Here is a 24,835-nt window from a genome sequence, read left to right on the forward strand (position 1 = left end):
ACCAAAATCACGCCCAGCCCACCCACCCTGGCTAACTGTAACGTGGGAAGTGAGGATCTACGGGACCACAATTGACCTTTAGGTCTCTAAACCCTCTGAAACAGCACAAATTACACACGAAAACTTAAAAAATCTTCCAGTAATTTGCCTGTCATCTTCTGACATGACAGCTCTTATTTGGGTTTAAATACCGCTGTTTGCGTTAGGAGTGTATAATAGCTGATATTAGCACTCTGGAGATGATCTCCCGCTATCGGAGTCACCTGCCTGCGCGCGGGGGTACGTCCGGCTCAGCCACGGCTGCTGGGAAAGCACGGACAGGCTGCGGCCGGGCTCCTGGGCACGCAGGGGGCCGTATCGCTGCCCGTGGGACACGGCCGCAGCCCCCGCGGCAGGAGGTGGCCCGGGAGCCGACACGGGGACAGCAAAGGCGTACACATGTGGGCACAACACTTCACCCACTCGGTGCGAGGGCTCAGCGCCAGCCCTCACCCAGCTGGGAAGAGGCTCTCGCACACCCTGCTCTGCAGAGGAAGGGCAGAGCACTGTGGTTTTCCAAACACAAGACGATAACGTGCAACGCCCAGCGGCCGTGCCACAAGTCAGAGACCCTCAGCAGCCACCAGGACAGACAGCTCTGTCCTGCTGGACACACCACCACTCCCTAATGCTGTAAGCCTGCCTAAGCCGATGCGTTTTAATCGCACTGAAGTGCATAAACCAGGCAGGAACGCAGGCTAATCACTACTGGAAAAGTTAAAAAGAAACAAAACATTTTAGCTTAAGCGAGGACAGGAATGAATCTTCTGTACAGCATCCCTCGTGGGGCAGGTCTGCAGGAACGGGCTGGATTTCACGTGCTGAGTAACCCACCCCGAAGGCGGTCACAAACCGTCTTCCTCCGCAGCGCGCTGCGCCCCACCAGCTAGCCTTTGCTTCAAAATACAAAGCCAAAACCTAAAGAGTGATTCCCTTGCACAAAGCAGCTATCTGCTTTTGAAATAATACAACTGTCCTGGAGATAGGCGGGATCCTGCTGAAGCTTGGGGGAAGCAGGGAGATGATCCTGCACCCTCCAGCCACTGCTGGAGCTCCCATTAGCTCAGGCCATGGGAAGCCCAAGCGGGCACTCACTGGCTTTGGGGTCTAGGCTAAGCTTCACGCTCCTCTTCTGTACCCGTGGCCGATGGGGGCACGGCTTCCTCTCCAAACAGCTCGTCACGACCGCTCAGTGCTCCGCTCTCTCCTCTAAGCCCTGCCTCAGCCTCCTCCTCCACAGCTGGGAACGCAGAGGGAAGCAAGAGAGCACCGTTAGAGACACGCACACGCTCATCCTCCAGACTGGCACCGAGGGAGCAGCAACAGACTGTCCTGTGGGCTCTCGGGTTGGCTGCAAGACAGTCAAGTCCTAAGAGCAACAGATCTACTCTCCCGGAGGTTACCGGCTCACATGGCTGGCCCTCCGATCGCTTACGGGCACACGCAGCCCAACCATACCTTCCTTCTGCCTCTTGAAACCAGCTCAGAAAGGACAATGTAAAATCAGGAAGAGGCGTAAGTGATGCTGGTTATGGATTTCAAGCCTGGCAGTCTCTTCGTTGCGCTCAGGCCCCACGGCGTGACGCTGCTTCCAGCCCCAGCATTTCTGCAGAATGTCATCTCAGGCACTTACGCACGGGCTGTTCCCGGCGAGGGCTCTTGCAGAGGAAGATGGCCAACCTCTGACAACGGGGAAAGCACCTGGCAAGTCCTCTTCTCTACTTAGAAAGGCCCCAGCAATCAAGTACGTGCTTCAGCGCGTCAATCGCATTTTTAAGAGGATCTCTGCTTTTTAAAAGCCTCCACTAAGCTGTGAGGAAAGGCCTGGCCCTGGTCAGATTCTAGCACAAGTCTGCGGGATGTAAGAAGAGAGCAAAGGACAGAGCTCTGCAGGTCACCCAGCTGGCACCGGGACATTAGTTCTATTAGAAAAGGTTATAAATTACCCCACCGTCACCAGTGAATCAGCACTTGGAAATAAATCTATTTCGCTTTGATGAGACTCCCTTCATCTTGGCAGGCTCCACCTCCGACCCACCTACGCATCCCTTTGGTTGAACATCTGAACGGCCACCCTGTTGGGGACCGGTCCCCAGGGATGCCACACAGCTCGGCGCGGAGCGCTGGCGTAGCCTCTCCCTTCTCCCCTCGGAAGGCACTGCCTGGGGAAGCCCATCTTGTTTCAAGTCATTCCCCCCAGAGAAATTTTGGGCGTTGGGCACAATTTGAAGCTTATCACAATTCAAGGCCTGACACCTCGTTCTCCCAGGACAACGCATCAAAAAAGCAATTTCTGCCTAACCAGGAAGCCAGGAGAAATCCGAGGTCTTCAGGTGTGAGATTTGGTAGAACCAGATGTTCCTTTTGCTCAGAAGCTCACCGGGCCATCACTAAGGAAAGACTAAAGCAGTTTGCTTGGTCTTAAGCTAAAGAAAATAAGGCTTTCGTTACCACAAGGAAAGGTCAGTCACAGGTACCGCTGCTCACACTGCGGTAACGTAAATCAGCATCCCTACGAATAGCACTGGAAACCTTCCCTCCAGAACAATTCAACTGGGCCGGAGCAATTAATCGAGAAACTCATGTTTCTGTTGATGCAGGCGGCGAGAACACAGGCAACGTGACAAAGAAACTGCTGCCTCCGTCACACAGTCCCGCGGCGGCAACGACTCTCCCTGCTGACAAGCGACGTGGCTCCCAGGTACGGGGAGGCCAGAGAAGGAGAGCTGCTTGACTACCACCACTTTGTAAGAACCACGTGGTTAAAACCGCCCTGCACTTCTGGTTAGCTTACCTTAAAACAACAGGAAACCCCTAATAAAGCAAGCAGCAATTCTGTAACCAGATAGTTATCAAGACCGGAGCAGAAATAAGCTTCTCAAGCACAAAGCTCCAAGCACCCTTCTTCCCCAGATGTGCCATCTCCTCTGAACACTGAGTCATTTCAGGGCTCCCCTCCAAAACAACTCAGTCTAGCAAAACCGGCCAAAAGAATGAAATGTGCTAAACAAGAGTCCGGCAGGAGCAAGCTATTCCTGGGCGAAGGCAGGAAATTGGCACAGGGGGAACGGGCAGGAAGGGACAGCCTGGTTGATCAAATAAAGGACCAAGGCATCCGGAGCACCACGGCTCACTCCCCATGCGTCACTCCCGCCACTTAATAATCAATAGTCTCCGCCGCCGCCGAAAGGATTATTCAGACCTCAAGGCCTTTCCTAAAAAGCTTTAAACTGACCAAAAAAAAAGGGAAAAAAAGAGGCACTTCTGCCCTACCCATCCCAGCATCATTCTCTCCTACCTGGTACTGTGAAGTCCTGAGTGTAGATGATATCATCTTCAATGTCATACAAGTCATCATCTTCTTCCTCATTGTAGCCATGCAGATCTTCCAGATAAGGCACCGCCGTCATGCTTCTCCACCTGTCCTTCGTTTCTGGGCTGGGAGGTATGGGCACCAGAGCCTCTGCCTGAGCGTGTTTCTTACGAAACCAACTGCAAAGAGTCCGAGAGCAGAGTTTCATCAGTACGGCGGCCCTTCCCGGAAGGCACAGAGAAACCCCTGCCACTACAAGATGGTCCCAATCCACCCCAATAGTCCAAGGTATGTGCAGTTTGTTTATGGAAAAACTTCCTAGCCGGCTTTTTGCCACTGCGGGTTTTTTAATGTGTAATAACCAAGAGAGGCAAGCGTCAATCTGTCTTGCTGACAACACTGCAGGGACACCGTCAGCTGTGTCACCACTCCATGAGGTGCTCCATCCACCGGGCGCTTTGTCAGCTACAGAACTGACGGATCCGCCCGGCCGTGAGCGTGTTGGAGCCTGCAGCAAGACACACGGGCGTGCGGGACACCTACAGCTGGGCAGCTCAGGGCTGGAGACAGAGCGCAGGAATATTTTCTCCATCCCCAACTCGAGCCCGAACTACCTACCTCTAAGTCAAAACCCATTAGCAGAGCTGCTAGAGGTCCCGAATCGTATTGTCAAAGCAAGCAGAGAAGGAGAAACTTCTCCTGTCCTAAAGCTGAGGCTAATCCAGCCCAACAAGACAAAAGAAATTTTACAGAGTGTCAGTCTATGGAGAGTGGCGTTTACTCACAAGCACCTTTAACAGGCAGTTTTCAACATGACTGCCGCAAAAATGCTTATACTTTACCTTTTTATCCCACCTCTGTCTCAAGGGACTTCTACTGCATTTAAAACCAGTCACCACAGTGCTGCCATCTGCCCAGCAAAGGATATCAGCTCTGAAAGCTGTTCTTAATCAGATGAAGAATCCAACAGGCTTGCATCACATCAGCGCCTCAGAAGCCAGATGTGTGGCCTCTTACATTTTTACCGTACTTTCAGAGCAGGGTTCCAACACCGGCGTGTCTCTGGGACACTTCTCAGCTGCGTGTGGGCACCGAAGCTTTCCTAGGAGTACTGCTGGAGCCTCCCCGCTCCCAGTGATCCTCTCCTGCATGCAGGTGGGGAACAGAAGTTCCTCCAGCCCCGGGTACTTCCAACATGCCTTTCCAGCCCACACGCCTCCCGCTGCTCCTTGCTGCCCCTCACCACGTCCCACAGCAAGGGAGCACCAGCTGCCTGTGCCCAGCAAGCGACAAGGTCGGGCGATGGCCACCCAGTCGCTCCCTCGCGACAAACGGTGCTGCTCTGCTGCCTTCGAAGCTGGGCTCCTGCTCGCAGGGAGGCAGTCCCAGAGGCACTCCATCAGGTTCTTACTTGTGCCTTGCCCCGGAGGGTTGTTCTACACAAAGGAAGGGTCAGAAAGCACCAAAATCTCCCACGTTTAGGACCATCTCCTGAACCACTGCCTGTTTTCCGGAGAAACTTTTGAGCTGGCACCAATATCAACCCCCCATTTCTACACAGTGGGTTGGATGTCAGTTAAGGCACCAGGACCCGTTCTTCCTGGGCTTTGCATGGTGACAAAGGAGAGAAGAGACTCGCCAGATCAACTGCACTCTCATGACCACCTCGCTAAATATTATGTAGATGCCACTTATCTGCACAAAGTGACCTTTCAAGGCCAGGTTGGACGGGGCTTGGAGCAGCCTGGTCTGGTGGGAGGTGTCCCTGCCCAGGGCAGGGGGTTGGAACCAGATGATCTTTAAGGTCCCTTCCCACCCCAACCGTTCTATGATTCTACGAAAGGGACATTCAGAGTCTTTCACGGCAGGAGGCAGCCTAGGAACTCTAAGCTTTCTCCCCCACATCGCTTTCAAAGTTTACTTCAGGCTACAAAAGGGTGCTGCTTTAGGAAGTGGCTTAAGGTCTCTCTGAAAACACACCTCAAAAGCAGAGCAAAGATCTAAAATTATCCCCTGCCGGCATATCCGCTTCTCGGCCTGCCGACGGCTGCCCCAGACAAGCCTGATGCGAGCCGAGCGCTCCTCCTGCGCGGGCACCCAGGAGCTCGTGGAGGACAAGCACCGCAGAGGGCCGGCCGCCAGGCACCGAAGGGCTCTACAGCCCGAGCCATCTGGTTTTTATCACTCCCGTTCCAAACTCATTTTAGGAAGTAAGGGTTGGATGCACCTCCTGCACAGAAGAACTGTAATTATAATTTTAGTCTAGTCTTACATTGCTTTGACAGTAGGCCTAAAAAAAAAAAAAAAAAAAAAAAAAGTGGCATTCTAACAAAACTATCCAGCAAAAGCAAGGAGTTAGGAGATAAACAAATGAAAATGTAGCTATTGGGACAAATCAGCTGGGATTCAAAGGAGGAACCCTTATCTAGAAATCCTGCTTCACAATTAGCATCTCTAAAAACTGTTTTCTTGGTAGTGATTGAGTTTTAGAGGCAGTCTGCCGCTCCATGAGAAAGCCCCCATTAGAGCCCCCATCGTGCCCTTCTCAGTAACAGAGTGGACATGAGGAAGAAGTTCTTTACACGGAGGGTGGTGAGACACTGGCCCAGGTTGCCCAGAGAGGGGGTGGAGGCCCCATCCCTGGAGACATTCAAGGCCAGGCTGGATGAGGCTCTGAGCGACCTGATCTAGTTCAAGCTGTCCCTGCTCGCTGCAGGGGGTTGGACGGGATGGCCTTCAGAGGTCCCTTCCGACCCAACACCTTCTATGATTCTATAGCCTCAATTTTTAAAAGGAAATGTGTTTCGGTTAATCACAGAGCATATCGATGTCATGCAAGGAACCACATCCTGTCCTTCCCTGCTGACAGCGCGTACGGACGGACACCACCCCAAAGAGCTTCGAGGCTGGCACGTTCCAGTTCCACGCTGCTGCTGAGCTACTGGCATTTCTTCCATGGTCACACCGCAACTGTACTGGAAGCTGCCGTGAAAGCAGCGTGTTTTAGGAAAGCAACAGAGACCTGGATACAGATCTGATTTGTCAAGTACGAGCTCCGGCTCCTCAAGTGGCATTACAAGGGTTAATTAAGAGGCCAGCCCAGGTACTAACTAGATTTTGGCCAACAGTTGCAGCAAGGCCGGTGGATGGCTTCCTCGGTGATGTGCATGGCACACAGAGCTCCTAATTTGATCATTCGATTTCCTCGCCTTGGGAGTCTGCTTTCATCAAGGAAGCGACTGCCAAGATCGCAAATTCAGCCTGGGCTGATCCAGCCTGGCAGGATCATCGAGCACAGAAGACCCGACACAGCCACCAGCTATTTTTGCCAGGGGCACTGGAGAGGGATCCAAACTAAATGCCAGGGACCTAAGGAAAATGGAATATACAGGACGAGCGAGATCAGAACGACCGCCATCGAAAGGAGCATTTTAAAGGGAGAAAGCCTAGAAGTCTATCGCAACTAGTGGTTTTATTTCGCTGTATTTCAGCTCTGCCTCTTTCTTTCCTTCTGTCCTACTTACCAGGAGAGTAAAAATAGGTTTTTATTAGCAGCAGCAACCTGAATCACTGCACTCTAGTCATAATGATTCTATCCTCTGGGAGGTGATTTCAAATACTTGCATATGCATATATGGTAATGAGGATATAGAGTGAGAAGAGAAATTCATTGAAGTTCTAAGAAAATCAAAGACCTCTTGGAAGGAGCCTCAAGCAATTCTGTATGGAGTAGCAGAGTATTTCCTGGCAAGCAATTTTCCAGCAGGGACAGGGATTCTGCTTTCTACACTGGGGCTAAATGTTCTTAGGGAAGATTTGCTCTTCAGCCGAGGACCACTGGCTCCATCAAACGCCCTGATCTGGCTCAAGAAGCTGCTGGCCACCAACTACGCCAGGCGGCAGCTACTCTCCCACAGCACAACTCCCCCATCGCTCGGCGATGCAGATGAGAAAGTCCCTCCTCACCCTGCCTTCACCACCGACCCCGAAGCACAGGCTGGACTAGAGCACTGCTGACAGAGCACCCTATTTCACAGAATCACAGAATGTTGGGGTTGGAAGGGACCTCTGGAGGCCATCTCCTCCAACCCCCGGCCACAGCAGGGTCACCCACAGCAGGTGGCACAGGAACGCGTCCAGGCGGGGTTGGGATGTCTCCAGAGATGGAGACTCCCCCACCTCTCTGGGCAGCCTGTGCCAGGGATCTGCCACCCTCACAGCAAAGAAGTTCCTCCTTGTCTTGAGATGGAACTTCCCACAGGCAAGTTTGTGCCCGTTACCCCTTGTCCTGGCCCCGGCCACCACTGAGAAGAGCCTGGCCCCATCCTCCTGACACCCCCCCTTTCAGTATTTATCAGCGTTGATAAGATCCCCCTCAGTCATCTTTTTTTCCAGCCTGAAGGGACCCAAATCCCTCAGCCTTTCCTCCTCAGAGAGGTGTTCCAGTGCCCTCAGCATCTTGGCAGCCCTTTGCTGTCCCCTCTCCAGCAGTTCCCTGTCCTTCTGGAACCGGGGAGCCCAGAACTGGACCCAGCGCTCCAGAGGGGGCCTCCCCAGGGCAGAGCAGAGGGGGAGGATGACCTCCCTCCACCTGCTGGCCACCCCCTTCTTGATGCCCCCCAGGATGCCATTGGCCTTCTCAGCCACGAGGGCCCATTGCTGGCTCATGGTCACCCCGTTGTCCCCCAGGACTCCCAGGTCTCTTTCCACAGAGCTGCTCTCCAGCAGGTCACCCCCAACCTGTCCTGGTACACGGGGTTATTCCTCCCCAATTTCACCATTCATTTCCAGTTTCACTGAAGTTTCCTGAGCCTACTGCCCTGGCACAAACACAGCCCTTTACCTGCTGCTCACAGACTGCTGCTTCAACGCTAAGGAAAAAGAAAAGCTTTCCCAGAGATTCCGAAAGCACCCCTTATCCAGAAAACCCCCGGGAAGAGCAGATTCCTCTCTGGTCTGTGGAACATTTCGTCACCACCGCCAGCCCTGGAAAAGGGAGTGAAGGCAGCAGCACTTAGGAGATCATTTCTTACTACTTTGCCAGCTTGTCGAGAACGCCTGCGAAGCACAAACCCCAGACAGCAGTGGCACAAGTATTAATTGTGATCCTGCCAGTTAAGAAGTGGTATCCGGACGGGTCGCTGTAATCTACAGGGAGATAAGACAGCAAGGGTCAAGGACTGAATGAAAAAAGGAATCTGGGGCAACCGATGCTTAATGAGCCTGTCTGGTTTGCAGCTTCCAAGCTTGAATCTTACATCAGAAGTCATCACTCTGCTCTTTTCAAGTTCTGGTATAAGCAAGGTTAAAATAAGAATCAGTAAGCACAGCTGCAGCTTCCGAATACTTACAGCTAATTTACTTCCCATTCTAGGTCACAAACATTTCAGTTTACTTCTTTTGTATATGGACAATTTTCTCTGAAACCAGATGCCAAGCTGCAGATCTCCACCCTGCCAGAAAGGATCGGGTATGAACCATTCTCCCCATCCCAGGATACTGGAAGCTTACTGGAAGGTCACCGTCACCGCAAGAAGGGAGTAACAGCGTTCCGGTTTCATTCAGTCCTCTCGCAGGAAAAGGTGGAAGGTACGCAACAGCGTGCCCCGGGGAAAGGCAACACACGCTAGCAGTAAATATATAGCAGCGTCCCTGCACTGGCTGCTCCAGCTCCTGTGACATCGAGAGATGTCCAAGTTCTTAAGTCAGAGTCATAAAAAAATAGGAGTGAGTAAGAAAGAGAAGCAGTTTTTCCCCTCGCTGCTGCTCAGGCAAAGGCCGCCGTTCAGACTGCTACGAGGAGGGGTGTTCTGCGCACAGATGGAGACTCGCGTTCCTTTCGCACACCACGCAGTCGCATTACGAAACCGACGTGCAGAATGTGGGTAGAAGAACCAAAGATTCCTGCCGTGTGCCTGCCCCAGGGAAGGAAGGCAGAGCCAGGGGCCTCACCAAGAAAGGAAAGGAGGAGAGAGCGCTTTTGTCTGTGTGTCCCAACGGGGGGAGATTATCTATGACACCAGGGACAAGGGACGGGAAAAGCCCATCAGTACACACGCTGCAGCGGAGGTTAAGAGAAATCCCTCCCGCTCCCTCAAACTCAGGCAGAGAAGCCAAGGAGCAGCCTCAGCACCTGCAAAGGATCTACAGCGGCAACGCACCCGAATTTCCACGGGCTCCATGGCAGAGCACCCAACAGCCACCCTCCCACCCTCTCGGGGAGGACAAGAGCACCGGGAGGGTGGCACGGCAGCCTCCAGGAGGTCAGCAGGAGACACGAGCCCAAGCAGGGTAATTTGCACCTCCACTAGTAAAAGGCGGTAGCGCCTTCCCTTTCTCGCTCTAAACTCTTGCAATGGTATCTATGACTGCACAAATTAAGTGTGACACTTCTGGAGAAGGAAGGCAAGATGGTTGCCTTGGAAACAAGGGACAGAGGTAGAATTCTACATCCACTTCATCACTTTAAGTGCTGCAGCAGGGTCAGTGAATTAGTTACAAAATGCAGTATACGAGCATTAAGCCCTTCAGCAAAAGCACGGGGTAGAGAGGAGATGGTGAATAATCTGTGGGGAGCAGGTCGCTAACTCCCTGGCTCCTGGCAGCTTTTCTTCACTGCCCCATGCCCCCACCCCACGAGTACCAAATATTCACCGAGGTGAACTAGAAGTGTCAGTTTTCCATTGAGCATCACCCTATCCGGATCCTTCTGGGCAGAGCAGGTTCCAAGGCTCTGCCATTGTTATTCAAGGCTCAGCTTCTGGCAGTTCATAAACTCTTAGGTGAGGGGCTGAAAGAGTTTTAATTCATTTCCATTTACAACTCCCAGGTCTGCGCTGCACAGATTGCCTGGGTTTGAAAAGCCCCTGAAAGCAAAAAAGAGGAGGACGTAGCTTTGTCCTGCTGAATTAAAACAAAGTGCAGGAACACGAGCCTGGTGCAAGAGTTTGCTACAGAGGTGAGGAAAGGAGGGAGGCAGCTGGCAGGTACAAAACTGAGCGGACTCTGCCTACAGCATTCTTCAGACAGGGCTGCCACTGCAGGGGGGGGAAACACTTGGAAGAGCTGAGAAGAATAAAGGGAGGAATGGCAGCATCACCATCGCTAGGCAATACACACGTGCCTGGCTGCCTTCTCTGCCCCTGCGGCTCTGCCGCTTCACGGAGCGACGCTCAACACTTCCTCAGCGTTTCCCCTGACTAAGCCTTTTATCCTCGATCCGACTACAAGAACAAGAAACATCACTTTATGGCAGGTGAAACGTGAGTTGTTTATCCAGCTCTGGGTGGATCCCGAGCGCCCAGTTCCTCGGCCGGAGGACACCAGCTCTGTGACACTTCCCTTGGGATCCCCCTTCCCCCAGGACAGGGGAACGTGTCCCCTCCCCATCGTGCTGACACCAGCCTGCTCGAGCGGTGCAAGAAACACTGCCCAGGACACGGCGGCTATTCCTGTTGATTTTCAGTGCGCTTTGATAATCTCAACTGTCCATATAAGCAAGTCAGCAGTAACATCAGCTCCAAGACATTAAAGGAGACTTCCAGGCGCACGGAAAGGCACCGGGTGAGTCTGGTTTGAGGCAGCATCCGCCTCAGCAGGGCAGCCCCGGTAAGTCACTTGATGTTTCCCTAGCCTAGTTCCTGTGCCTTAGCACATGCTTTTGTGGGAGGAGTGTAGAGAAACCCAAAATCATTAATGACTATTACTCCCCCACACACTAGAAATCGAAGGATTCTAGAAATCAAGTCTTTTCTTACTAAAATGCTTTCTAAAAACCCTCTGATATATCTGAATGGCTGCCTGCTGTCCTGCCGATTGCTTTGTTCAATTAAAAAAAAAAAAAAATCAGGGTCAGGTTAAGCACAAGAGCTAAGCTGCTCTTCTATTTAGAGAAAAGCCAGGAGAACCAAACAGCGGATTCTTTAGCACAATGCCACTCCACAAAAAGGAGACGGACAGACCCATCCAAAGCCCAAGGCTGCAAGCTCTGCTGTGCTTGATGTAATTATTAGGATGCCACAGCAGGAGGAAGGAGGCAATTACTAATAGGGGAGAAAAGCCTGTTAAGAAGCACTGGCTAAGCTCACGGAAAACTAATGAGAGACTAAGCCTTGGAAATGCTCCTGCGCCTGCAGGTAGAGTCTTTCTTCAGCCCCTCTCGGTGCTGGGAGATGAAAAGCCTCGGCGCCAGTAGCCGTGCCCAGTTGGAGGGCAGGCTGTGCCCGCAGAGCGCGGGGGGACTCGCCGTGCCACACGCACGCTCCAGTTTCTCCTGCTTTCTAACTACGGGCAGGGTCTCTAGAGAAACCTCTTTGCTTCCAGCTGTGCAAAGCTGACGCAAAAAACTCACTGCCACCCGGGAGAAGTATAAAATCCAGTGTATAGAATTGGAGATGTAGCTCAAATACCTAGCAGATAGTGACACATGAGAACTGATGACGCTGCCCCAAGCTTCGGGGCAGGTCACTGCAGCCTCTGGACCCACTGCATCGATAGGAAAGGGCTTTCGGTGCCTTTCTCAACATCTATTAATGTAGTCCACAGACTTAACTCCTGCCAGGCTTCTTTACAGTACTTCCTGCCAAAGCATCAGTTGGAGTGCGTGGCAAGCTGATCACCACCCTACAACTAGCTATAACGAACAGGAGAACGACTTCATTACCAAGTACAAAAGCATACAGCGCTTCTTCGCTGTCTACCTTGAAGCGCCCTGGTCCTCAGCGGCAGAGGGGAGGACAGGCAGTAACAGCAGGAGCCATTGTTTCGGAGACCAGCTCTATACGGTGCTTTAAATGCCACGCAGCGTTTAAGAGGCCAGCCCCGAGCACTCTCTTTTATGACCCACTGTTTCTGGGAGGCATGTGCATGGGGAAAGGCAGGCTCGGAAGGCAAATGCCTGCTCCTATCATCTCCCAGACCCAGTGAAACAACCAATGCACAGGGCTTGGCTCCCATAAAAAGAGTCAGCCTGCCTGCTTAATTAATTGACCAGGCAGCCACATGAGACCTGCCTCCCCAGCCTCTTTGATCTTCCTCAGGGGTAGGTGGCAGTCGCTCCTCTGCAGAACGCCGCGCAGCTCAAGCCTGTCAGGTTTTGTTCCGTGGGCTCCTGCAGATGCCTCCCCATGCCATAACATCTACCAGGGCTCACCATCCGACAGCACATGGCTACCGCTGATGGCTTTTTTTTTTTTTTCCTCCAGAGACACAAGAAAAGAGCGCTCTTCCTGCCTGCAGGCAGCACAAAGCAGGCCCATCACCTTCCAGGATCAGAGCCTTGGTTTTACAAGGTTCCCAAAAAGCTTCCTGGGCAAGCTGGTAGGCAGGACCTCTGCCGAGCAGCTGCGGTCCAGCAGGCAGCTCTGCGTGTCCTCAGAAGCACTTCCTATTCAAACAGCAGATAAGCTAATGCAGCCTCCGCGATGAAGCATCCTTGTGATGCTTTTTGTTCTTGTACTTTTATCCGCCCAGGAAATCTCTGCTCAGAGGCAGCATGTTCAAACAGATCCTTTAAAAAAAAAAAAAAACAAAAAAAACCCAAAAAACACCACCCCTCAGAGATAACGGGGCCTTCCCCCCCTCCCCCCACCCAGACAATGGCAAGGATAAAGGGGGAGGATATGGGGGAGGGAGGAGTATGACATTAAAGAGAAAGAAAAAAAAAAAATATCCTATTGTCCTGGAACACTTCTCCACATACTGATTCCATATGGAGCAAATACCAAGGGATATTTCTGTCATCAGACTGTCCAGAAAACCAGAACTAACACACATCACCAAACAGTCCTAGTTCAATAACCCAGCTTTAAGGAACCCCTGTTCTTCTGCTCCATTAGTACTAGCTGACCTCTGAAAAAAAAAAATTATCCAGAACCCTTAATTATCAAGAACCAGTCACGCTAGAAACATATTTTCAACATATTCATTATTTACCGGTTAGCAATTCAAATGCTTTAACCGGATGCTCTAATAGGAGGAAAAAAAGCCAAGGAGAGGTTGCCAGAGCTCCAGCAGAGCTGGAGGAAGGAGATGTAGTGACTTCCATGTGTCTGCTGTCAAAAGGAAAAATGAGTTGAGAGCAATAGCACAGGTACATTAGCATAAGAAGCAGAAAGAGAATGACTAATAGGAAGAAGCTGAACACTCACTTGTGCTGCCTTATCTGCTGTATTGAAAATCTCTTGGCTGGGTCGTATTCAAGCATCCCTGAAAAGAAGGAAAAAAAGTCCAGGTGTGATCACAGATGCTCTCAGCCAAGTTGAAGACAGGAAGCATAAAGCTCTACCCTTCCCTCCCACCTCCCGCCCCCAGCAGCGACCGGTGTGTCCAGTCCTCACAGCAGCTCAGGGAGCCTTTACCTCCGAGGAAGAACCTGCTGCATCGGTCACAGGAAGCTCAGCACAAAATCCCGACGCCATTGCTGACTACCTGATCAAGTCTGTGCCTCAGTTTCCCCACCTGCGAAGCGGATGCGACCTCTCCCTCCTTCACACTGCGGGGACAGAGGCTCATACAACCCTGGACCATATGTCCAAGGATGTCTCCAGGGCAAAGAACATCAAGACTTTGCATTTCACAGATAATGCTATTGAACTTTCTCCACGGAAGAGCCAAAGCCTTAGGCATAGCATATATCCAAGCGCTCAGCATCCCAGGAAATCTAGCGTAGTGCAATTCTATTCTGGAAATACAGCTGGGGAGAAGCGACAAAAAAAAAAAAAACCAAACCACCCTACCGTCCATCCTTCTGCCCTAGCCAGGAGTTTGATTTCTGGCATCATCAACTCGGGTGGGGGTGAGAAGAGGGGGGAAGATTCCTTCAACAGGCTCCGGAGATGCCCACTCTGCTCCACTGCCTTTAGAAAGCTTCACAACAGAAGGGAAGCAGCAAACTTCGTCCTGTTCTTCAGAAACTAGCCGATGGGACCTAACGAGTCTCAGCCAGCAGCATCCAAGGTATTCTCCAATGAAGGTTCCAAGAATATACTCATCTAACGAATGTTACCAAAGCCTCACTCTGTACGTTACAAGGAGTTTTGCTTTAACTGGATGACACCCCCTTGTTGCTCTTGCACAGGTAGCACAAAGAGTAAGGTTCTGGAAAGAGGCGAGACCACAGGAGGACCCTGCCTCCAGCTACCAGGAGAGAAGAAAGGCCAGGAAGCAGAACAGACCATCAAAGAGGAGTTTAGAAAGTCAGGACAAGGAGCAAACAGTGCAGAGTGCCGGGGAGAGCAGTACAAGGACGGGAGATCCATTCGGATGGACACGTAGGAAGGCAGAGCTGGAAAGGGACATTGTGGTTTAAATAAGAAGTCGCAAGGGCCTTGGAGATGAGGTTCTGCAGGACTGTTGAGCAGAGGTAATGGAAGAGATAAATCACCAACAGCACACGCGATAACAAAAGCTGATGCAGAACATCTTCCTTGTCAGTTCAGGTTGTATCCCATTACTAACGGTAATGAATATGAGCAAAGAAAAGGTGTAACGCAGAAGGACTGAAGTTATTTTCCCCCCAGAAAATCAAAATAGAGTTTGCCATGGCAATTTGTAAAGGTTTATCAGTGCTGACGACAGCACTAATAGCTTTAAGGCAGATGGGGTCACTGCTGATCCACATGACATCACTAGGCAGTAGGTTAAAGAAACACGGGAAGACCTCTCCAGGTTAGAGAAGGTCAAGTGCATCACAGGCATCTGCCTCATGAGCTCAAGGCACCGGAGTCTTCAGAGCCCAACTCTGCAGAGCACTTCAGACAGAGCACACCGGAAATTTATACTTGCCTTGCCGAGACCATAAAAGCCACCATACGCCTCTACTGGAGTTACACGGCTGAGCTCGACCGGAGCTACAGCAAGAGTTCCCTGCTCAAGAGCTCCAGACCTTGAGAGTAGTTCCTCATCTCCGGTGTCTTCTCCCCTGAACAGGCCAAAGCCCCACAGACAAGCAGCCCAGGCTGCAGCTACGGACCAAAACCCGACGTGGCAGGAGGCAATGAATGCCAGAGACAGTGCCCAAAGTCGAACCTGGCTCAGCTGCCAGGCCTGCTGCTGAGGAACACCACCGAACGCGTATTTTGAGACTGTCTCATGGCAAGGGAAGATATGGTTGAACCATCTTCAGCAGAGAAGGGATTCAATCCTGAATCTCACTGTCCTGCAAAGAGCTGCAACGCTTGTATGACAATATTCGGGTGCTTTTGCAGGGCTAATTCCAAGTCGTTTCCTCACCTTGGCCACGGTTAATGAACTGACGCTGGAGAAAGGCCTCCTGTTTTCAGTGAGTACTACGAAGCAAACTCCCTTACAGTTAAAAAAAAATTAAAAATATCAGTTTAACACTGAACACAGCCTTTACCAGGGACATCTCCAAAACAAGGGTCCTTGCAACGTGTGTTCCTCCTTCCTTCTGCGCTCCAGCACGTGCCCATAGCAGTGCCTGCAGCCTTCTCGGCATCACAGAGCAGCCGAGGCCGGGGGGGACCTCTGGAGACCACCTCTTGCTCCAAGTAGGACCAGCTTGCCCAGGACTGCGTCCAGTTGGGTTTCGAATGTCTCCGAGGACGGAAACTCTACAACTCCCCCAATACAACCTGTTCCAGCGCCCAACCACCCTCGCACTACAGGGGTTTTCTCACGTTCAGACATAATTTCTCCTCACCTTACAAGACAAGAAGTAATAATTGGAAAACAAGTTGGGAAGGTGGTTTAGAGAAAAAAAAAAAAAACAAACCCAGCCCACACCTAATTAAATGACCTATTAATAAGACTATTAGAGAGCAGTTTCACAGCCGAGCTGCCCAAATGTGTTGGGTGTTTTTTGTTTTTTTTTTTAAAGAAATAGGACTGCGAAGAGATCTTACCTGAAGTCTAGGGGACAGCAAAGCGAGTACTGGCTAGGTGATCTTACTAACGTAACCAGAAACAGGTAAGTCAGGACACTCCCCGCTCCCCCAATTTCTTTAAAGATCACGTTTCAAGGTGATTTCGGAATCCAGCTTGCTATCATCAAGTTCAGGCTGAACTTTTGCACGCCCAAGCAGACACAGCTAGAAACTCTTCCGAGAGATCTGAAGTGCAGCGGGAGAGTTTGGGATTCAACCATTAGGGTGCTGCAGAAGAGGAGCTGGGGCACCCTCATAAGCAGCTCGCCCTGACCAAAGGAAAAAATAAATACGTAGGAATTCAAACACCGTTTAAGGAATGACAAGGCTAACAAAGAAATTTAAGGCGTTTACTGGATGAAACTGGTACAAGCAGAGGATAAAGTTCTAAGGTAAATTATTAAGAGGCCTAACAGCAGCAGTTACAAATAGCTACGGTGCAGAGAGCTGCGTGGCTCTCCAGGAAGTAAAAAGGCATAAAGAAGATAATTGAGCACAAAGAATATTTACTTTAATGAAAAAGGACCATCTTTTGGGCAACGTTTGAAAGCAAATGGAAAGTCCAATCACGGAAAACGTACATTTATGCGCTCAGCTGTGACTCACTCGTGGCAGCTCCGTGGCTGAAGTCCTGTACCGAGGAGAGACTTCACCAAGACAAAACATCATGTACTATTCCCCAGTCATCGAAGAGCGTCTGCCCACAGTAACCACACATACTCTCTACCATTTACGGTAAAGATCTCCATGCAGTTTATCTGCGAGCAGTGATGAGACACTGGAACAGGGCGACTCCTCAGGAGGACGCCTGACTCGCAAACCTCTGCTCCCGTGGTATTTCAGACGGATTCGCTGTGCCCATACATGGGATATTGTGGCCATTACGGCATGCCGGCAGCCTCAAACCCCTTCCAAATCATGTCAAGTGGCAATCCGGAAACTGGAGACCACGAACATGTCTCGAGCTCCTTACAGACTCCAGCCCACACACTTCAATAATCCTCAACAAACAGCATTACGGCATGCGACAGAATATCTAGTTTTCAGCAGACAGCACAATCTTAGGTATGTCGTTTGAGAAGCAGGAAGAAATTTAACAGAAGTCTAACAGCAAGAGTCGGTGAACTCAACCTGCATTTCAATTCCGTCTCCAACCGGTATCACCATTTAAAACAATCCATGTAACAGCAGTATAAGTCCAATTTGTTAAAATGAGACCGAACTTTTTCCCTCTCCTTCACCCTCCACAAGCACAGCCAGGCGTTCTGAGCGTGAACTCCCTCTGCAGGCAAACCTCGAGCCTTTGGTCAAGCACACGCGGAAGGACTTGCCACCGGCCGGGTTACAGACACCAGCCCGCCTGCCCGTTGGCTCCGGGGACTCCCCGCTACTCCGGGATTAAAGCGTCCCACTGTCCTCAGGATACACATCCTCTCACCACCCCTACAACGAAAGGTCACGACAGTTACACAGAAGCGAGACAAGAAAACCCTGAGAAACAACCAACTTGGCCCTGGCCATAACACCTGTAGCAGGGCCTGGAAACAACTCCAGATGCTTAACGCAGAGACTGCAGCCCCAGAGCTTTCTCGTTCAGTAAAAGTCTACTAGAAAAGGAGAAAGAAAAGCTGACCTTGTGCACTTCTCTTGTCCAGAAGCAAACTGCACACAAATTGCTAAGTTATGTGCAGATGGTGACAGAAGAACCTTAAGGCTATTTATAAATGCGTCCACTCTGACACATCTTTACTGACTGTACACACAGAAGCCACAACAGTACTAGCCCTTCTCTTTTCCACCCGTGAAGAGTGTAAATAAAGCTTCATCCCTGATTAGGGGGGGCAAAAAGAGCAGCATCCCAACTAATCTGTTGAAATACGCTGTCACGCAAGTCTCTTTACCAGTCAAATATCACAGAAGCTTAAAGTCCTCTAAATTCCGCTTCATCTGGAAAGAGGAACAAAGACATAAAAACGAGCTCGGGGAGGGGTGTGCATGTAAAAAAAAAAAAAACCACTATAAAAAGTAGTCAACAGAACAACAGAAAAAAACCTTTAGAAGTATATTCTAGTGTTTGCTTCACAGCCAGACGGGTGCTGTGGTCAGCACAGCACTTACAGCCAGAGAGGAAACAAGCACTTTGCAGCACGCTGAATTCTCCCTTACAATAAAACCAGCACAAACGCTTGCAGCACTGCAGAGTGCTTTAAGAGTCTTTTAAAAGCAATGCAACGGCGAAACAAAGTCTCTAGTGAGACAGAGCCGAGCTGTGGGCGTCTGCGCTGCTCATATAAAAGCACCAGCCAGCCATTGACAATATCTGGTCTGGAGGCTTTTGATTCAGCTTCAGCCTCTGCAGAAGTAGCAGGCACCTACCAGGAAATGCAGATGTTCTGGAGGAAAAGCAGGAACTAAATAAAGCATTCGGGTTTCGTCGCCATAGCTACGTAGTATCACCACTGCAAGGCTCAGCCCTCGCCTTCGGCGGACGCCTCGCGCCCTGCGGGGCTGTGGGGATGCTCAGGCCTCCGCCGCGCGGAGGAGCCGGGGCAGCCCCGCTGCGTAACTCAGTCCCCCCCAGGTCCGCTGGGCGCTCGAACCGCCCGAAAAAGTAGAGCGTGTCAAGCCAAACACGGATAACGTCAGGAGGTTTTGCCAGCTTTTACTGTGTAAACAGGTGCACCCGACAAGATGGGGGGTGGGAGGGATGTTCTCAGCTGGGATGGAGGGAGAACAGCAAGAGGAATCCCCAGGGCTTCCCACCACCCTGGAAATAAAGGGTCGATTTGAGAGAGACACAGACATCTCCCCCCGGGCAAGCTCTGCCCGTACACACTCAACGTGCGTCTCTGCAGTGTTCAAACACAGAAGGGATGAAGACAGACAGCGGGCAGGACGAAGGAAGCAACTTAGGCTGGGAGAGACGGACAGTCTTGGACAAAGGGCATCTGGTGCGAGGCTCCTCCCTTGAAGACGGGGCAGAAGGAAGAGTAGGAGACTCTGACTCCAGGTCTCATCCAGGGGACGGAAAGAGAAGTAAAGAGGGAGTTACTCTGCTAACGAAGCGCAAGATGCCATGCTATCAATATCCTCAGGACAAGAAAAGAGAAACAACCACCGCGCTCATTTTCCCCGGGGGACAACACTAAGTGCAGCTGAGAGGCTCATCCCAAACCTCAAATGATTTCTGCTGGGCGCTTTAGAAGACTGGCCGCCAGTCTGGATGGACCGCGGGATTTACTCTATTTGGGCAATTCCCAAGCTCATAAAAAAAAAAAAAAAGAAAGGGTGCGTTTTGAGTTAGCGTTCACAAATCGACCGCCACACGTAAAGCAGGAGATGGTTCCTCGGGGCTGGCAGACGCGACGCACGTCGGTGGGAAGAGCTGGGCCATAAGCAGGAGCCACATTAGTCCCCGCTGAGCGGCCGAGGTGCCGGCTGCGCTGCCTGCAGTTTGAAGCTGTGCTTTATGCAATGCTTTCCCAAAGCTGTTAAAAGCTAGTCGATGCTTTTTGAAACACAGGGAAACAGCTTATTTTATAATCGGCATGGGGCCAGAGAAGCTGAAACAGCCTCCTCTGGGTGGGCTGGCAGGGGGCTGGCTGCTCGCGGGCGCGAGGGGAGCCCAGCGCAGGCAGCGGCAGGCAGAGCTCGGACACACAGCACCATCTGCCGCCGCCACCCGGCACCAAGCGAGGACACCCGTGTCCCCAGCACCGCAGGGAAAGCCACAGGGCAGGAAAGTGAGTCCAGGCTGGAGCTCAGCTCCCCGCAGCCGTCAGCCCGCGGGCAGCGCAGCCTTTCCCTGCCGAGGCACAGCCGCTGCCCTTCGCAGCACGAAGTGAACCCGTAAAAAGCTTCGAAATTGTTAACCTTTTGGCTAACCACAAACGGCAACAGCACCGTGGCCACACAGAGGGCACGGCACAGCACGCAACCCCGGTTCAGCAATAACAGCCGCATTACGAGCAGCCTGACGACGCTGACTCGGTTCGCTCAGGCCCCACAGCCCCGCGCCCACACGAACCTCCCAACCCCGGGGCACGAGAGCCAGAAAAATAAACTTGAAACAAGACAGCGGCATTTCGTGTTTGAGGTCTGACCTTTCACACGCAGCTGAAGACAAGCGAGCGAGCCCGAGCAGAAGGCTGGGGAGCCCTGCCGCCGTGGTGAGGGCAGGATCTCCCGCCCGCTGGAATCGCATCCCCCCTGCTGCCAAGCGGGCATCACCGAGTGACGGTCACTGTAACTCCTGCCCTGCCCGTTCCGCTTTCAAAAGGAGAGACTGTTCAACGCTAAACCTCAAACTACTGCAGTAAGTGACAGGAGCAAAAAAACCAAAAAAACAACAAAAAAAACCACCCCAAAAAACCCCACAGCCCCCTCCTTCTACCCCAAAAGCGCCGCTCCTGGTTCCAGCACAGCCCCGTCGTGACAGCAGGCACCAGCCACTTTGCTCCGATGCCCTCGCAACTCTAAGTCTGGGGGGAAGGAGACGACAATGGGACTGAAGCAAATAAATTCAGAGCAGAGGCTGATGAGGAAGGACAGCAGAACCTGAGTACTCCGCATTATAGAAATCTTGGGCAAAGGGTTTAACTGAATGTTCTCACTTGCAAAACCTGCATCAACGCTATGATGCCATTTAAATTTCATCTCTCGTGGGCTTTGTCTTTAGGACCAAAAGCTTCCCAGAGCACAAAAACCATCACGTAAGAACCAATTCTGTAGAGAAGTGACTGCGACCCACCCAGGGTTTAGCGTATCTCAGGAAAACATCAGTGTTGAAGATCTTTCAAAGTCTGATCATAAGGTGTATAAGCAGAACCTGCCTTTCTAACGGGATCCTGCACCTCCCCAGGACACTCGGTGTGAAGCTCTCCCACCCCCAGCACTGTACAAGCTGAGCATTTGCTGCACCCCCAGATTTTACCCACCCTTTCAGAGTCCGTTGGGAGACTCACCTCTCAATAAGTCTGAGAGTGGAGGACCACAATCCTCTGGAATTGTGTAGTCACCTTTCCCGATGTTTTCAAATAACTTATAGATATTATCCCCTTCAAAGGGGTACAGACCCGTTGTGATGTTGTATCTGTAACGGCAGAAGGAGAAGCTGTATGAGGAAAAGCACACTCAACGGGGGCTCAGCTCTTACGCGACTAGGCAAACCAAAAGAAGCCAAGAGGAAACTAAAAGATGAAGATTTGACAGGATTCGGAATGCCTCTTTAAACTTAGCCTTCCTTTATCACAGTCTCTTCATTCACATGAGTCAAAACCACCAAGACATCTCCCTGACAGGCTGGGATGGAAGAAACTTAAAAATACATACTCGAGATATTTGTGGTTTCTACTATTACAGTAGCTGTGCATCTCTGATGTTGAGAAACGGCTGGCAGAGTTACTCACCGAGAGCAAAGTTTACTTTCTTCAGAATTACAAGCACTTTGGGGAACACACGCCCATCCAAAGGAGGGACTGACTCCCACACACCCCCCCCAACACCACACAGAAGAGCAGCGATGACAGCAGATAGCACAAGACCGAGCTATTTGGGGGCTCGTAATTTTTTTTAATTGCAATGCCTGGATGCTGCGCGGGCACTTACAGCGTGACCCCTGCAGACCAGATGTCTACTTTAAAGCCTGAAAAGGTGTCAAGGCCATTGGCGATTTCTGGTGGCTGGAATGCTGGCGACCCCTGGCTCGTTCTGCACGTGTCATCCTCCGCAAACGGATGCAACGCCTGCAGCACAAGAGACTGATTAGTTTCAAACTTTCAAGGCAGACAAATTGTAACTGTTAGAAAAGTTGCGCCCGGGGAAAAAAGAAAGGGAAAAACCCCACTACTGAACAGTTACGTACGTATCACGAGAACGTGCTGCTACAGCAACTATACGCCAACAGCGACAATTGCACCTCTCCTACCTAGCTAAGACAGTCTACATATAATAAGGGGGATAAAGTTATGTATCTTATCGCTATTTCTCCACACTTTCGGGTTTGTCTAAGATGATGAATTCCTCTATACGTTTCCCGGATGGAAGTTCTGGGCTGTTGTCAACAAAAGCATTTTGCCAATTGCAATGAACAGCCAGAGTCACTGTAAAGCCCTCTGCAAATCTAACAGAGCAAAAGCCTAAACGCACAATAGATCAACTGACGCCACAAAGGTGAGCTAAATCTAGAATGTCACGCTTCCCACATTCCTGACTCTGCTGCGCTTCTCACATACCTCTGCTACGCCTAAATCGGATATTTTTAGCGTCCCATTGGTTGTTAGCAGGAGGTTCCCCGGTTTTATATCCTTGTGGACAATCCCTTGGCTGTGCAAGTATTCTAAGCCGTCTATAAGCTGACAAAAGTACCTGCGGAAAGAGTTAGAGGAGAAAAAGTCAAGCACTTCCATAGCCTACGATTACGTGAACTACTGACAATACATAAAGCAAAGGGTGCTGTTATCGGACACAAGTCGGGAATACATTCACATTGGATGAGGAACTCGAGATTGAACTGTGGCATGTAAGAAACGGCGCTTAATCTTCTGATAAAGTCAGCGGTTCCCTGCCAGAGCCGGGCAGCAGCGTGCCAGCCACTTCAGACTCACTCCTCCCCACCAAAGCCCCTCTCCGCGAGCCTGTGTGTTTGGTAAGTGCTGAGCACAGACCCGAGAGTTAATCCCGACACCCGCTTTAGCCTAGGCGAAGTTAAACCGACAAGTTTCCTTCAGCCAGCAGAAAGGAGCGTTTTGCTGTGCTTACGGGCAGAGATTACGGGCAGGCCATCACTATAATGGACCAAGCACTGCGCACCGACGGCCCGGCAACTATGGCGTGTGCAAGTTTTTTATCTCCTAATATCCAGAAATAACACCTGACTTAAGGTGCCTGTGTTGCACTTAGGCTATCTGTCATCTCAGACAGCTTTTTTTAAAACAAAATGAAAATACGACCATAAAATTATGTAGTTACCCCCGATTCGCTGGTCTGCGCTGATTTGAGATACATGACAATCTTCTTGCATCTATTTTCAGCGCTCTAAGGCTCCCTTACTTGCAGAGTGAAAGGGGCTTCAGCTTATCCCATCTACTAGCTAAACAAGCTAACAGATCATGTTGGATATTGCCAATCCCTAATCCATCCAAAGACCGCTAATCTCTTCTCCGAGACCAAACTGTACGGCTCGCCTCCATTTAGACAGGGCAAGTCCTCACGGGTGCCGACGCTGCACCCGTCTTCGCTGAAGGCCAGAGCTGTGGGAAAGGGGCTGGGAAGGGTTCTCATGTACCTTGTGTGATGCAAAACAAAAGTAACAGAAAATTCAATAGAAAGATGGGTTTTTTCTTCCCAGAATCTCAGGGCTGTCCCTGCCACCACTTCATTGGTTTTTCATTTTTTCACTGGATGTAAAAGATGCAGTTATTGCACAAAGGCGGTTTTACTTTAAAGTGCAGCGAGTCTTAGCAACAGAGTAGAACGTGCTCTTGAATTCAAGAGAGCACAGCGTGAGAGGCTAATGCAGCCTTAAGGAACAAAACTGTACTTACCCGTGAGCCTGAAAAACTGGAAACCTCTTTTCTGGGACACTGTCCAGCATCTCCTGCATCCCACACACACAGTACTCCATCACCATATACGTGAAGGCAGAGTTAAGGAAGCTTCAAGGTTAAACACTTCAGGCCGATGCCGTGCGAGGGCCGCAGCCCCGTTCCAGTGCCCCTGGAGAGCTGCTGCCCAGGCACTGGAGAGGCAGAGCCCGAGCGGTGCTGCTCCTCCCGAGGCAGCCACCTTCCTCCAGCCGCCTAACAGGAGGGGGCACAGACCCCACCAGAGGATTCTTCTGCTTAACGACCAGCTGCGACTCTGTGATCAGACCTGTAACAGGAAGCGAACTCCACAGAAATTAAGCTGGAGATCTCACAAGCGTGACAGAAATACAATCGTATTCTGAAGCGCCTACGAAAAGTTGGTAACCTCCCTGGCAGAAGAGCCGGAGGCTGCAGCATATTCCCCCAGCACCCTGGCTGCTCTGCACTTGACACGGCAGCGAGCTCCCATCGCCTAGCCCCAAGTTTCTGTTATTCCTAATTTCCTGTCTCCAAACGATACGGCTGCGTGCACTATTGAACAGCCACTGCTTACCCCCATCCCCACGGCAGTATTTCAGCAGCAGGAGAAAGGATCCCTAGAGAGCTGGAAAGCTTTTCTGAAACAGCACGGATAAAAAAAGTCACAACAGAATGCCAAGAACTGGTGGCACTTTTTAGCATTTGTTTCCTTGCAGCATATTCTAGTTTTCACCTCCTTTATGCTGGGGCCAAACAACGGAAGCTACACAAGCGCCTAAAGCAATAACTGCCTCCCTTTCCCTCCTCTCCAGGGGCTTCTAACGGCAGCCTGTGCCCAGAGGGGCTCGCAAGAACAGGCCCTGAGACATCTGGTGGCTTTGCCAAGGGAGTGCACCTTCGAGAGAGGGCAGGGAAGAGCAGGACTGCCGGGCAGCCCATCTTCTCCAGCAGCACAACGCGTTTCTTTGGTCCCTCTAATTATTCCTGGCAGATGCCTTCTTAACCTAAGCCTAAAATAAGTTGCTTATGTCCCA

General features: G+C 51.1%; 1 protein-coding gene across 3 annotated transcripts in view; it reads right to left on the reverse strand.

The window, feature by feature from the left end:
• STK11 (serine/threonine kinase 11) overlaps positions 1 to 24,835 on the reverse strand; it is a 46,128-nt gene that overhangs the window by 7,334 nt on the left and 13,959 nt on the right. For all 3 annotated transcript variants that reach the window (XM_063357839.1, XM_063357838.1, XM_063357837.1), the window contains 6 exons: positions 23,781 to 23,870; positions 22,470 to 22,602; positions 21,844 to 21,980; positions 21,201 to 21,328; positions 13,501 to 13,558; positions 3,338 to 3,531 (listed from right to left, as the gene is read on the reverse strand). In XM_063357839.1, coding sequence (XP_063213909.1) covers positions 3,338 to 3,531; positions 13,501 to 13,558; positions 21,201 to 21,328; positions 21,844 to 21,980; positions 22,470 to 22,602; positions 23,781 to 23,870 — 740 coding nt within the window. The remainder of the gene's footprint in view (positions 1 to 3,337; positions 3,532 to 13,500; positions 13,559 to 21,200; positions 21,329 to 21,843; positions 21,981 to 22,469; positions 22,603 to 23,780; positions 23,871 to 24,835) is intronic.

Source organism: Chroicocephalus ridibundus, chromosome 22, assembly GCF_963924245.1.
Source record: "Chroicocephalus ridibundus chromosome 22, bChrRid1.1, whole genome shotgun sequence".
Taxonomy (NCBI): Eukaryota; Metazoa; Chordata; class Aves; order Charadriiformes; family Laridae; genus Chroicocephalus; species Chroicocephalus ridibundus.